This window comes from Lactuca serriola, chromosome 5, assembly GCF_051521515.1.
Source record: "Lactuca serriola cultivar US96UC23 chromosome 5, Lser_US96UC23_V15, whole genome shotgun sequence".
Classification (NCBI taxonomy): domain Eukaryota; kingdom Viridiplantae; phylum Streptophyta; class Magnoliopsida; order Asterales; family Asteraceae; genus Lactuca; species Lactuca serriola.
Window position 1 is genome coordinate 238,890,373 of NC_136412.1, and position 14,327 is coordinate 238,904,699.

The following is a 14,327-nucleotide window of genomic DNA, read 5'->3' on the forward strand; positions in this document are numbered from 1 at the left end:
TTAAAACGTACAATGGGACTACCAACCCAGATAGCCACATTGACACATATGAATAGACGATGACGTCGCTAAAGCTTAACGAGAAGTTTTGGTGCACATATTTCCCGGCGATGCTCGATGGCAACGCCGGCACATGGTTCAAAATGCTACAACCGGGCAGCATTTTAAACTTCGCTCATCTCAAGTACCTTTTCCTCACCAACTTCATGCAGCTACGTAAATACAAAGGCGATTCTCACTCAATTATAGGCTGTAAACAACGGGAGGGGGAGACTGTTCGAGAATACTTTACAAGGTTCATAAACGCTACGTTGGATGTACCGGGGCATGACGAAGGGCTCATTGCTGGTGCTTTCACATGGGGACTCCTGCCTGGGCCCCTCTCGCAAAAACTCATGGGAAATAAGCCTCTAACACGAGCTGAGTTGAAAGAAAGAGTGGAGCGATACCTACGGTAGGAAGATGGTGAAGCAGCCAAGCAGGCCTACTTGAATGCTATGGCGACTAGACGTCACCACCCGACCCACACGGATTTCCGGGGGGGGGGGGGGGGGAGGAAGACACTATGGCCAAGCAAGAAGACCACCACCACGTTTCCGACCATTTATTAAAGACGACAGACGGGGTCGCCGCCCAGAAGTATATGCAGTGTCTGAGAAACAGCATCCAACCAAGTCGCCTAAGAGTCGGTACTGTGAGTACCACAAAAGCAAAATGCATGATACAGCTAGCTGTTCGGTACTAAAGAAGGAGATGGAGGAGAAACAACTTAAGGGAGACCTGGTGGAGGTGGCGTGAAGCCTACGCGCCAAATTCGATGCTGAGAACGCCAAGGGTCCACCCTGCGAAGGAGTTCAGCCCAAGGAAATATTCATGATACGCACCAAAAGAAGCAGGGAGGAACAGCGAGGCGAGCAAGTCATTGTAAAACCGTCAGCACGCGCGCTCACGTTTTCCATACAGGATCCCCGGCCGGACGGCTGGAAAGGTAACAACCCTCTGATAATACATGCATCCATCAAAGACGTGACCATCCATAGGGTCTATGTCGACACCAGGAGTTCAGCAGACATCATCTATGAGCATTGTTTCCGGCTCCTCCCGGATCGCTGGAAAGATAATTTGCGACCTACGACGGGTAGGCTGGTGGGATTCACCGGCCACAGCCTGTGGCCGTTGGGCACGATCCACCTCCCATTAACAATCACTAGCCACGACAAACAGCGGAAGAAGACTGCCCTGATAGACTTTGTGGTCATTCGACACTCGGCGGAGCACAACATTATCTTAGGAAGGACTGCCCTCTTGAAGCTAGGGGTTGTACCTTCAACCATGCATGGGATCATGAAATTCGACACACCAAAAGGCGAAGCCACGATTTTGGCCACCCCGCCCAGAGAATTGCGATGCTATACAGTTATGAAGCCAGCAGAAATAACCAAAGGGCCCAAGAGGCCCAGGGGCAATCCTGCAAAGAGGAAGGAGGTAATCAATGAGGGATACCCCGACCAGCCGGTCAATGTTGGAAGCGACCTCCCAAGCCACACAAGAAGAGCACTGGTCGATCTGCTCAAACGCTACAAACATGTATTTGCTTGGACCCCCACGGATATGGTAGGGGTAGAAATGGGGTCATTGAACATAAGCTATTGATCAAACCGGGAGTAAAAGAGGTTAAGCAGAAGAAGCGGGTACAAGGAGGAGATCGTAACAGGGCGATCAATGCAGAAGTGTCTAAGCTGACAGAGGCCGGAATAGTAAGGGAGGCGATGTTCCCAACGTGGATTGAAAACCCAGTTATGGTCCGCAAGCAGGATGGGTCGTGGCGCATGTGCATCGACTTTTCTGATCTAAACAAGGCATGCCCTATGGATTGCTACCCACTCCCGGAAATCGATCAGAAGGTAGAGTTGCTCCAAGGATTTAAGCTCAAATGCTTCTTGGATGCATATAAAAGGTATCACCAGATATTGATGAGCAAAGAAGACGAAGAGAAAACAGCCTTCTATACAGACCATGGCACGTTCTGCTACACCAAGATGCCTTTCGGGTTAAAGAATGCAGGGGCGACATACCAGCGACTAGTTGACTCGATATTCGCCAAGCAAATTGGAAGGAATATTGAGGTATATGTAGATGATATGGCGACTAAGAGTCCAAATGAAGAGAAGATGCTGCAAGACATCGAAGAGACTTTCAAGACATTAGAGGTGGCCAAGATGAAACTAAATCCAGCCAAATGCATGTTTGGAGTAGAAGAGGGGCAATTATTGGGCTACTATGTTACTAGACAAGGCGTCCAGCCTAGCCCGACCAAGGTCGACGAGTTCATTGAGACGCCAACCCCAAACTCTCTTAGAGATGCACAAGGTCTGAATGGGAACCTCACAGCTATAAGCAGGTTCATCTCGAAATCTGCCGACAAGGCTATGCCACTGTTCCACACCTTAAAGGGATGCATCGAGAAAAACAATTTCCAATGGACGGATGAAGTCGAGAAGGCGCTCCAGAGAATCAAGGAAGCACTGCACAAGCTACCGACTCTGGCAACCCCCATCCCTGGAGAAACATTACAAGTGTATCTTTCAACATCAGGCGAAGCGATATCATCAGTATTGGTTGTGGAAAAGGAAGGGGAGCAGAGACCGGTATACTTTGTTAGCAGAGCGCTGCAGGGACCGGAACTCAACTATCCCACGTTGGAAAGATTGGTGCTGGCACTCATCTACGCGGCGAGACGATTAAGGCGAGACTTCCAGGCACATCAAATCGAGGTACTCACAAGCTACCCCCATTAAACAGATCTTGCTTAAGCCGGAGACGTCGGGTCGGCTGGCCAAGTGGGCAATTGAACTGGGAGAGCACGATATAAACTACCGCCCAAGAAAGAGTATCAAAGGGCAGGCGCTGGCTGATTTCTTACTAGAAATTCCTGACGGAGGGAACCCGGCGAAAGAAAAAGTGTGGGTAGTTGAAGAGGCCCCTACCGGCGACGGTTCATGGACCCTGTACACGGACGGGGCGTCCAGCAGGAAAGGCTCAGAGGCGGGGCTGATCCTGACCAGCCCAGAAGGAGAAGAGGTAACCTACACCCTCTGTTTCGACTTCCATACATCGAACAACGAGGCGCTGCTTGCAGGGTTGCGACTCGCCAAACAGATGGGTGCGAAAGCTGTAACAGCACTAACCGACTCAAGGTTAGCAGTGAACCAAGTCAATGGGAGTTTCGAGGTAAGAGACCAAAGAATGGGAAAGTATGTAAAGATGGTAAAGCAACTGGTAGGATCATTCGGCCAATTTACAATCAAGCAGATACCCAGAAGTGAGAATAAGAGGGCAAACGCTTTAAGCAAGCTAGCGTCCACTTGTTTTGACCACCTGTCAAAGAAAGTTCTAGTGGAGGTGCTCCGGGAGAGAAGCATCGATGAACAGCAGGTGAACACCTTGACCCCCGCTGGACCCACATGGATGACACCGTTCCGGGAATACCTCCAGAGAGGAGTGTTGCCGGATGACCATGACGAGGCCAGAAAAATACGTATAAAGGCACCCTCATACGCAATGGTGAACGGGGCATTATACAAGAAGGGATTCACGTCTCCATGGCTAAAATGTGTAGATCAAGCCAGGGGGAGAGAGATATTGCAGGAAGCACACTCAGGGCAGGTAGGCGCACACGAAGGGGCGAGGGCTTTGACAGGAAATGTGCTACGAATGGGGGTATACCGGCTGATGATACATCAAGACGCGGTAGAAGTAACCAAGAAATGTTGGGAGTGTCAGTCTTACGCCCCAGTCCAGGCGAAACCCCTGGCGCCGCTAAGCAACATATCCAGCCCATGGCCTTTCTACCAGTGGGGCATAGACATAGTGGGTCCATTCCGAGAAGTACCAGGGAAGATGAAGTATATGGTGGTAGCCGTGGATTACTTCAGAAAGTGGATTGAAGCTGAGCCACTGGCATGCATATCTGGGAGGCAATGGTTTTCAATTCACTGAGAACCCATTCAGAGAATGGTGCACTGCCAAAGGGATAAGCCAACGCTTCACATCAGTGGCACACCCTCAAGCGAACGGTCAAACGGAGGTGTCCAACCGAACCATTGTCAATGGGATCAAAAAGAGGTTGGGCAAAGCAAAAGGGAATTGGGCAGAGGAGATACCAATGGTGCTATGGTCATACAAGACTACACCACGAAAAAGCACAAAGGAAACCCCTTTCAGCTTGACATATGGGACTAAAGCCATGCTCCCCATGGAAGTGGCAGTGAATACGCTAAGGGTGGCCAACCAAAATGAGGAAAGCAACACACAAGACCTAAGGATAAACTTAGATATCCTAGAGGAGAAACGTGAAGAGTCGGAAGTACGCCAAGCCGCGTATAAACATGCAACAAAAAGGTATTACAACCAAAGGGTAAAGGATAAGGCCTTCAAAGTGGGCGAGTATGTCTTGAGGAAAAATGAGGCCAGTCGGGCACAACCCTAGGGAAAGTTGGGCCCAACGTGGGAAGGCCCATACAGGGTCACAGAGGCAAACAGGAACGGGGCATACGTGTTAGAGACGATGGAAGGAAGGCCCATTCCAAGAACATGGAATGCTAGGAACCTAAAGAAATATTTTTTCTAAGGAAGAGGAAAGATGTAACCCTAGTTGGTTGATGTTCCATTTAGTATGTTGCACCCTAGAGTACTTAGAGTACGTCTATCCATGCTAAGTGACATGAGAATTGATACTCAATGTATTTCTATGTTTAAAGGCATGAGTTTAGTACTCGACATATATAGAATTTCATGGATAAGTGACATGAGCTTAATACTTAGTGTATTTAAAAAAAAAACCCGCGGTTAAATAATAATGCAATTGCTGATCTCTCATACTTAGTGTAATAATCTTCAATGATTGAATGATGAGTGCTAAGTGCATTCAATGTGAACATTTAGTGTGTCAGTGGTAACAAAACAAGGCAACATGTTTGGCACATCTTGAGCAACATGCAATAAACGAATAAGCCAAGCACAAAACAAAAGTTGATAATAGATAATGCTTAGTGCATGCCAAACACACACACACACACACACACACACACATATATATATATATATATATATATATATATATATATATATATATATATATATAACATTGTTCTTAGCCGTTCAACCAACGCAAAGCAAAACACATAGACTAAACAAAATGAAGAAATATCATGGCTCCGAACCATCACCAACAGCCTTACCACCAACCACAACCCCCTCCACAGCATCATCCTCACCCATTTTCCCAGCCAACCCACGAGAAACTTCCCTATCATCCACCACTTCATCAACATCATCACCTCTAACACCTGCTCGATCATCACCACTAGCACCACGATCTTTCCCATTACCTCCCACACCTTGGTCATTCACAAGCACCATCTCACGACCCGCAACATCCTCAGGAGTACCTTCTGAACCAAAAGAACACAACTCTCGCAAACCATCAATACCCATCTCTCCCAGACCCAATAGACCTGTGTGATCCATGCTAACGAAGGACAAGAGAGCATCACTTACGCTAACCACAGGCCCGACAGACAGCGAACCAGCGCCCGCCTCCCCACCTTCACCACCACTTGAAGTTTTCTGGACATATTCAACCCCAGCCATATATGCAGCATGACGGATAAGACTGATATCATTGGTAAAGTCAGGATGCTCTATCAGCTTATCAACGATACGCACAACACCGATTTGCAACAGCCAATCCAAGTCTCGACGAGCAGCGCACACATCTGCTTGCAGCGACGACACAAGCTTGTCATGGTCAATGGCGTCACGCTCGAGACTCTCAACCTGGATCATTAAACCTTCATTCATTTGAGTTAGAGAATCAACCTTGGCCTCCAATGCAGCCCTAGCCTCATCAAGAACATTCTTCTCAGACGCCAGCAACTCACATTTCTTTTCAGCTGAGCGAAGATCGTCACCAAGCTCACCCAGGCGGCGCTCCAGGCTTGCCACACGCGATCCACAGGTGGCATGAGCAGCCTCCACCTCGCCGAGGCTATGGATGCACCGGGAACCTGCAACAAGATAGAACATCGCCTGCGCAGCAGCATAGGCCATGTTGTGAGCAAGGGCAGGGCTACCCATCACATCCATATCCCCCACTACAGTTGGAGGGAAGGCATGGCGCGAGAACTCCAAGGCATTGGCACGAACAGAAAGACGAGAATCGGTGCGAAGATCCCAAGACGGCACAAAAGCCGTCGACCCAGAAGCACCATCACCAGGGCCATCATCTTTGGAAACTGTAACTGGCCCGTGGGGACCAAGGCCTTTCGCGGGAGAAAGCTTGAAAGGGATAAACGGAACACTTGGAGAAGGGATTTAAGAAAAATCTGGAAAACCGGGCTGTTCAGTCGCCCTATCGACTCCCTCAGACTGTTGCACGTCATCATCGGGAATCACAACCACGCCAGCGGAAGTGGAGCTCACTGGCGTGGAACTCATCGAGCTCAGCAGACGAGAAAAGTTGCGCCTAGTATGCACCCTCTTGGGGGCAGAGGGAGCACCAGTCACCGGCTCACCCATCGCCTGCATAGCTTTCCGTTTCGCCTGCATCCGCCGAACGTCAGCAATGATACCCTCTTTGCTATCCTCACCGTCCTCCGGGGAAGGGGAAGGAACACCGCCCGTTGGCATAACAGAGGAAATTGGGCGGGCAAGCAATGGACCTCCCTCAGACGCCGACGAGCTCGCTGGAGGGACAGGAGGAGTAGGGGTGTTGAGACGATCTGCCGACGAGGAGGGGGAAGACGCTCGAACAGATCCACCTCACGAAACTCCAGTTTGCCTCGATAGCGTTTACGCAACACCTCATCCATGGATAAGGAAGACTCAACACCTAAAGAAAAGTAGAATGGAATGTAAGTCACATGGAGGCGGTTAAGAGAAACACCAAAAAAGTAAAGTAAAGAGAGAAACAGGACGAATGCGACACTCACCATCAATGACGGAGTAGAACACCGCCATCTTGTCACGCCGCCTCCAGGAGGGGCTCATCCCTACCCCGAACAGAAGCGCTTCGGAGTAATCTTTAGCGCTTACCTGCACACTTTTCAAGTAATCGGCGACTTCTTGATTGTGAGGGAAGAGCTTAGGGACAGTATCAGCGAAAGCATTGGCACGGTAACGACCACTCCCAACCAGTTCTTGATTCACCCACAACCATTTGTCTTGCCAATTCTTGGGGGTGCGCCCATCAGGAACTTGGGCATGTCCCCCTCACCGGGCCGAAAACGTACACTTATCTCCGGTAAGGCAGAACCGGAAGAAGAACTTGAAGACGAAGTAGTCGGGAACATACCCATTGGCTCTATAGATCATCTCGAAGGCAACCACTTTGTTGACAGCGTTAGGGGTCAACATTTGAAGACTACAGCCATGAAGTCAGCAAATGAAGCTCAAAACCGAATCCTTCTAGCCTCCTCTTGATCCTTCAAGCTTTTCCTTCCTTCCTTGGATCACAAGAGCACCAAAATCACTCCAAAAGCCTTAGATTGCTTCAATAACGGCTAGGTTTTGATATGGGGGTCTTCTGGGAGCAAATGGGACTAAGGAGGCCGAGTTAAAGTGTTTAAATAGGGTGAAAACCCTCGGATTAGGGGTTTTGCCCAAACAGGGTCTGCTCGCCGAGTCTGGAACTCGTCTCGCCAAGTCCACAACTTAAACTTCGCGCCTCATCCAGCTTCTACTCGGCGAGTTGGTCCTTCAACTCGCCGAGTCCAAGGCCAAATGCAAAATTATTAAAAGATTTAATAAAAAGAACACGTACCAAGAACCAGGTGCTACAAATCTCCCCCACTTATTTTAGACTTCGTCCTCGAAGTCTGCTGCTCGATCCTGAAACAACTCGGGGTAGTGCTCCATCATCTCATCCACCGGCTCCCAAGTCCAATCTGATCCCTTCTGGTGCTGCCATTGCACCTTCACGAGTTCTACGCTTTTGTTCCTCAGATCCTTCGACTTCCGATCAAGGATTGCTACATGCCGCTCTGTGTAATTCAGGTTGCCATCAACCTGAATGTCCTCCAAGGGTACCACTGCTGAGTCGTCCACCAGACACTTTCGCAGCTGAGAAACATGGAAAGTGTTGTGTATCTGACTGAGTTTGGATGGAAAATCCAGCCTATAACCCACCTTGCCCACCTGGGCTATAACGCTGAACGGTCCAATATACCTTGGGCCCAACTTGCCCCGCTTCCTGAATCGAATGACGTCTTTGCAAGGCGACACTTTCAGGAGAACCATATCTCCGACCTGGAACCCCAGGTCTGATCGACGCTTATCGGCATAACTTTTCTGCCGACTCTGAGCAGTCTGAAGCCTGCTTCGAACCTGTTGAATCTTCTCTGTCGTCTTGAGCACTACTTCGGTGCTCCCCATGACCCTCTGGCCAACCTCGCCCCAGCATATCAGGGTCCTGCACCTCCTCCCATACAACATCTCGAAGGGAGGACGATCGATGCTCGCATGATAGCTATTATTATACGAGAACTCCGCCAACGGAAGGTAGGTATCTGAACTACCTCCGAAGTCTAAAACACATGCCCGCAGCGTGTCCTCCAGAGTCTGGATGGTCCGTTTGCTCTGGCCATCCGTCTGCGGGTGAAAGGCGGTGCTGAAATGCAGACGAGTACCCAACTCGTCGTGGAATTTCTTCCAAAACCTGGATGTGAACCGCGCATCCCTATCCGAAATCACCGAAACTGGCACTCCGTGCCGGGCCACCAACTCTCTGATATAGATATCGGCCAATCTCTCAGCTGAGATGCTCTCCTGAATTGGGATTAAATGGGCGCTCTTGGTCAATCGATCCACGATGACCCATATTGAATCCACTCCCCGCGCGGTCCTGGGAAGCTTGGTGATAACATTCATTGTAATATCCTCCCATTTCCACAGCGGGGTATCCAACGGCTGCATCTTGTCGTGAGGTCTATGATGCTCGACTTTGACCTTCCTGCAGGTCAAGCACCGCTCCACGTACCATGCCACATCCCGCTTCATGCAGGGCCACCAATAGTCCAGACGAAGATCCCTATACATCTTCGTCGCCCCGGGATGAATGGAGAATCGGGATTTGTGCGCCTCCTCCATCAAGATCTGGCGCACGCCTTCGAGGTATGGCACCCACACCCTGTGGTGTAATATCAATAATCCCCTGCTGTCATAGTCGAAGGAGGAAACTTGACCCATAATGCGCTCACTCATCCGATGTTCTTCCTTCATGGCCTCCTGTTGGGCCTCCCGAATCCGCTCCAGTAGCGGAGTCACCACTGTCATCCGCATGCAAATATCCCTGATCAAAGCCGCCTTCCGGCTAAGCGCATCGGCCACCTCATTGGCCTTACCCGGGTGATAAAGGATCTAACAATCGTAATCCTTTACCACATCCATCCATCGATGCTGCCTCATGTTTAGATTCGGTTGATCCATGAGGTACCTCAAATTCTTATGGTCCGTGTAAATGGTACAGCGAACCCCATAGAGGTAATGACGCCAAATCTTGAGGGCGAACACAACAACCCCCAGCTCCAATTCATGCGTCTGGTAATTCGCCTCGTGAGGCTTCAACTGCCTCGACGCGTTGGCGATGACATGCCCTCTCTGCATCAACACCGCGCCCAAACCTGAGATCGACGCATCGCAGTACACAACAAAATCCTGAATGCCCTCTGGCAGGGCTAAGATTGGCACCTTGCATAATCTCTGTCTCAGTGTCTCGAACGTTACTTGCTGCTCAGGCCCCCAACAAAAGACCACAACCTTCCTTGTTAGCCTGGTCAATGGTACGACTATCTTGGAGAAATCCTGGATGAATCTCCGATAATAGCCCGCTAATCCCAGGAAACTCCGAATCTCAGATGGAGACTTCGGAACCTCCCATCTCATCACGGGTTCCACCTTGGCCGGGTCTACCGAAATCCCGTTCTGGTTGACAAGATGCCCAAGAAACTGCACCTCCCGCAAGTGCTCCTCCTGCATCTTGGAATAAACCAATATATCATCAATAAACACTATCGCTAACCGGTCTAACATCGGTCTACACACGCGGTTCATGAGGTCCATGAACGCGGCAGGAGCATTGGTGAACCCGAAGGGCATCTCCACAAACTCGTAGTGGCCATAGCGCGTCCGAAACGCAGTCTTCTGCATATCCTCCTCTCTGACCCTCATCTGATGATATCCTGAATGCAGATCAATGTTGGAGAACCAAGATGCTCCATGTAGTTGGTCAAACAGGTCATCAATCCTCGGGAGTGGGTAACGGTTCTTCATCGTTACCTTATTCAGCTCCCTATAGTCTATACACATACGATGCGACCCGTCCTTCTTCTTCACAAACAGAATTGGGGCTCCCCCAGGCAAACTACTTGGCCTGATAAATCCCTTGTCTAGCAGCTCCTGCAGCTGCGTAGACAACTCTGGCATCTCGGGAGGAGCCAACCGATAGGGTGCCTTGGCTATCGGAGCCGCACCAGGGACTAGGTCGATCCTGAACTCCACCTGGTGCTCTTGAGGTATCCCAGGCAGCTCCTCAGGGAATATGTCCGCGAACTCTCGTACTACGGGCACCTCGCCCACCGTCGCTCTACCCGCCTCCCGGGTATCCATAACATACGCGACATAACCTGCGCAACCCTGCTGGAGGTAACGCCTAGCTCTCACTGCTGAACATAGGGCTGGTCCTCGCTGTGGCCTCTCACCCTGAATCACCAGCTCTCCCCCACTTAGGGTCCTGATCCGCACCAACTGTTGCGTGCAGTCGATCACTGCCCCATTGGGGCTTAGCCAATCCATACCGATAATAACCTTGTTCCCCCGCAAAGGTATGGGAACCAGATCCACCAGATAACGCTCCTCAAATAACCTCAGCACACAATCTCGGAACACCGTCGATGCTCGCACCGAACGGTCATCTGCAATCTCTACGTCTAGAGGGCAATCCAACATGCCTGAAGACTCGAAAAATCTCTTGCTAAGCGCAAGAGAAACAAACGATCGGGTAGCACCCGAATCAAACAATACCTAAACTGGGATACCATTCACATGGAACGATCCTAAACAGAGCACATACAAACATATCAAAATCACAGCAGCATATCATAACAGCATAAATAAGAAGTCATACCTGTCTCCATATCGGGTGCAGCGCGTGCCTCCTCGATAGTCAACTGGAATGCCCGGCTCCTCACCAATGGAGCCTCTGCCTTGCCCTGCCGACCATCAGTGATCCGCAGGGTCGCTAGAGCTGGCGCCTTTACTGGCGCTGATGTTGCTGTCAATTGGGGGCAATTGGCCTTCTTGTGGCCCCTCTGGTTGCAGTGGAAACACAGCAACTCAGACGTCTGAATAACCGGTGCAGGGGTAGTACAATCCCTGCTGAAATGCCCCGTCTTGCCACACTTGAAGCAGCCCGACGATCCCAGTCTAGACGCCCCCTCATGTGGCATGCCGCATTTTTTGCAGCGGCCCGGTCCTCACTGGCCTTTCGGCCTACCATCTGATCCCTTGGGTTCTTCCCCGAAGCCCCAATCGACTACCCCTCCTTTACTTTCCTTTTTCATACATGCTCCAGATCGATCTCCCTCTCCCTCGCCCTGGCAATCATGGACTCTAGGGTAAGGCAAGCTGAAAAGCTAATATGCTCTCGTATGTCAGCCCGTAGCATGTCATGGTAGCGGGTCCTCCTCATATCCTCATCCCCCGCATATTGGGGCACTAACAGTGCCCTCTCTCGGAACTTGGCGGTGATCTCCGCCACAGTCTCCGTTGTCTGCCTCATATCTAAAAACTCCCTGGCCAGCTGCTGAAGCTCGACCGCCGGCGCAAATTCCGCCCTAAACCTGGTCACAAAGTCCGACCAGGTCATAGCCTCAATAGCCGAGGCTCCCAAAGAGTCACCGACGGACTCCCACCAATCTCTAGCTCGGTCTTGTAAACATCCTGCTGCATATCTCACCTTCGACCCCTCGGGGCAGAAGCTGGTCAGCTGTGCGGACTCAATGTCCGCAATCCATCGTCTGGCAGCAATGGGGTCCTTCGCCCCATAGAAATCTGGCGCACCACTGCCCCTGAAGTCCTTAAAGGACAGTGTACGAGATCCTGACTGGCCAGATGCCATGTCACTCCAGAACGCCCTGAAGCGGTCCTTCATCAGCTCAACTATCCCTTCCTTGATCGACCCAAAAATGATGGGGGTCGACTCAAGGATGCCTCTGGTGATCTATGACGCGATGAACTCGCATAGCTTCTCATCTACTGGCTCGAAACCTGATCCCTCTCCAGAACTGCCAACTGCTGGCCTCTGACGTAGTACCACCATTCTGCAATACATACAAGCAACTATTAGTGATATTGATACCTCTAAAGGGATCACATCTATTACAAGTTCCTCGGTCTTGTCTTAGCCTTCCTCAATTTGGGTACGGATCCTCTGCTTTCAGTAGTACGGGCCCATACTACCTTCCACATCTATCCGTACCTTCCTCAAGGACTACCTTGATTCCACCAGGTCCCTTTTACCACTGTTGATCTCTGCTACTCTTATCCTAGGCTTACCCTTGGAAACCTCTGACTCCACCCAACCCAGTCCTCAACTGCTGAAGGTCTCTTTGTAATGCCAATTAGCCATTACCTGAATACAATCACATGCAACGAGGCTCGGATAATCCTTCGTGTAAGGGACTCATCCCTACAACGGTTAGGACTCAAACAAGAGCTACGCAATAGGGTCAAATCCAACACTCTAAGATTATTCAACCCTAATCACATGTGACTTTAACGTATTCACCTAACAGCTAACTCCCATCACTCAAAGCCTTCATAGCAGAAAGCAAACAGCATTCGGAAAAAAAGGGAACAATCTCAAGCAACTCTATCCTCATAACAGGAACTGCACTAGCATACAATGCTAAGCTCATACTATCAGGCATAACCTAGTCAAGCTATCCTACTGCTGTCTACTCAATTCTAGCATGCAACTCTCATAAGCTGAAGCACATAAAGCAGGCACATAAGGCATCACTCCTAGATCCTTAGTCCTATTCTAGCATGGTGTTCTACTGAAACTGATAAACGTAACATAAGCTTGTATGGGTACTTTGGGGAATACTTACTTGAGCTCAGCCGGTCGCGCACATCACACACTTGTTCTTTCTAAAAAACTCTTCAGTTTTATTCTTTAGAAAACCACTTTCTTATAAAATCTTTTAATCCCTCAGTTTGAGTCCAGACGCCCCCGAAGGTGTGTCCGAATCCCTCAAACCAGGGCTTTGATACCAACTTGTAACGACCCAATTTTCACGCCCAAAAATTTCATTTAAATTAAGTAGTTTGTCAAACATTTGTAGTAAAACATCATCCGATCATATCATTTCATAAAACATATCTCGTGTCTGAAAACCCAAAACATCAAAATAATAATAGTGTCAGAGTACAATCCCAGAACATCTCATAATGCGGAAAATCAAAGTGTGTGTGTATGATGTGCCGCTACCGCGCCAGCTCCTTCCCCTTCGCTGAAGAGGTACCTGAAACCAAAACTGAAAACTGTAAGCACGAAGCTTAGTGAGTTCCCCCATCGTACCACATACCATACAATTATATCATATACATACTGCCAGGCATTTCTGGGTGCCCGACCTAACCGGTACGGCCATTCTGGGGTGCCGACCTACCTATGTGGCCATTCTGGGGTGCCGTCCTACCCGTGTCAAGCCATTCTGGGGCGTTGACCTACCCATGTCGAGCCATTCTGGGGTGCTAACTACCCTTCGGTCCTAACAACTGAACCTCGGGGACTATTTCACCCCCTACTACTACTATCACATATATCATAGCATAATATATTGTTAGACATATATGGGGTGTCCGACCTACCCTTCGGTCCTAACAACTGAATCTCGGGGAATCTTCCCCCTCCTACTACCTCTATCTCATGTAACATATCATGCTAGCAGCTAAACATGTCATAACATACTGTTCGACATATCTGGGGTGCCTAACCTACCCTTCGGTCCTAACAACCGAACTTTATCACTATCACATACCATATCACACTAGCATATAACATATCAGGTAGTAACAACACAGATGAATATCACAAAGACAAACATCTAGCATACGATCCCTACTGATGGGTCGGCATTGTGGTTGTAGACCCATCGATACTGGAAGGTAACTCACCTCGTAGTAGCTGCTTAACTGTGCGGGAATCCTCTGACTGCTGCTGCTGCTGCTCCGGAAATCCTCCGACTAAAATTCCCACAAAACAC

The 14,327-nt window shown here is 49.7% G+C and overlaps 2 protein-coding genes across 2 annotated transcripts; both read left to right on the top strand.

Moving 5' to 3' along the window:
- The first annotated feature begins 59 nt into the window (after positions 1-59).
- On the top strand, positions 60-458 carry LOC145050294 (uncharacterized). The gene has a single exon (XM_078998569.1). It carries the CDS (start codon positions 60-62, stop codon positions 456-458), a length of 399 nt encoding a protein of 132 aa, XP_078854695.1.
- A 107-nt stretch (positions 459-565) lies between these two features.
- On the top strand, positions 566-3,999 carry LOC145050295 (uncharacterized). Its single transcript, XM_078998570.1, has 3 exons — positions 566-738; positions 1,619-2,648; positions 2,803-3,999. The coding sequence occupies exons 1-3, from the start codon at positions 566-568 to the stop codon at positions 3,997-3,999; spliced, it is 2,400 nt and encodes a 799-aa protein (XP_078854696.1).
- Positions 4,000-14,327: the final 10,328 nt, after the last annotated feature.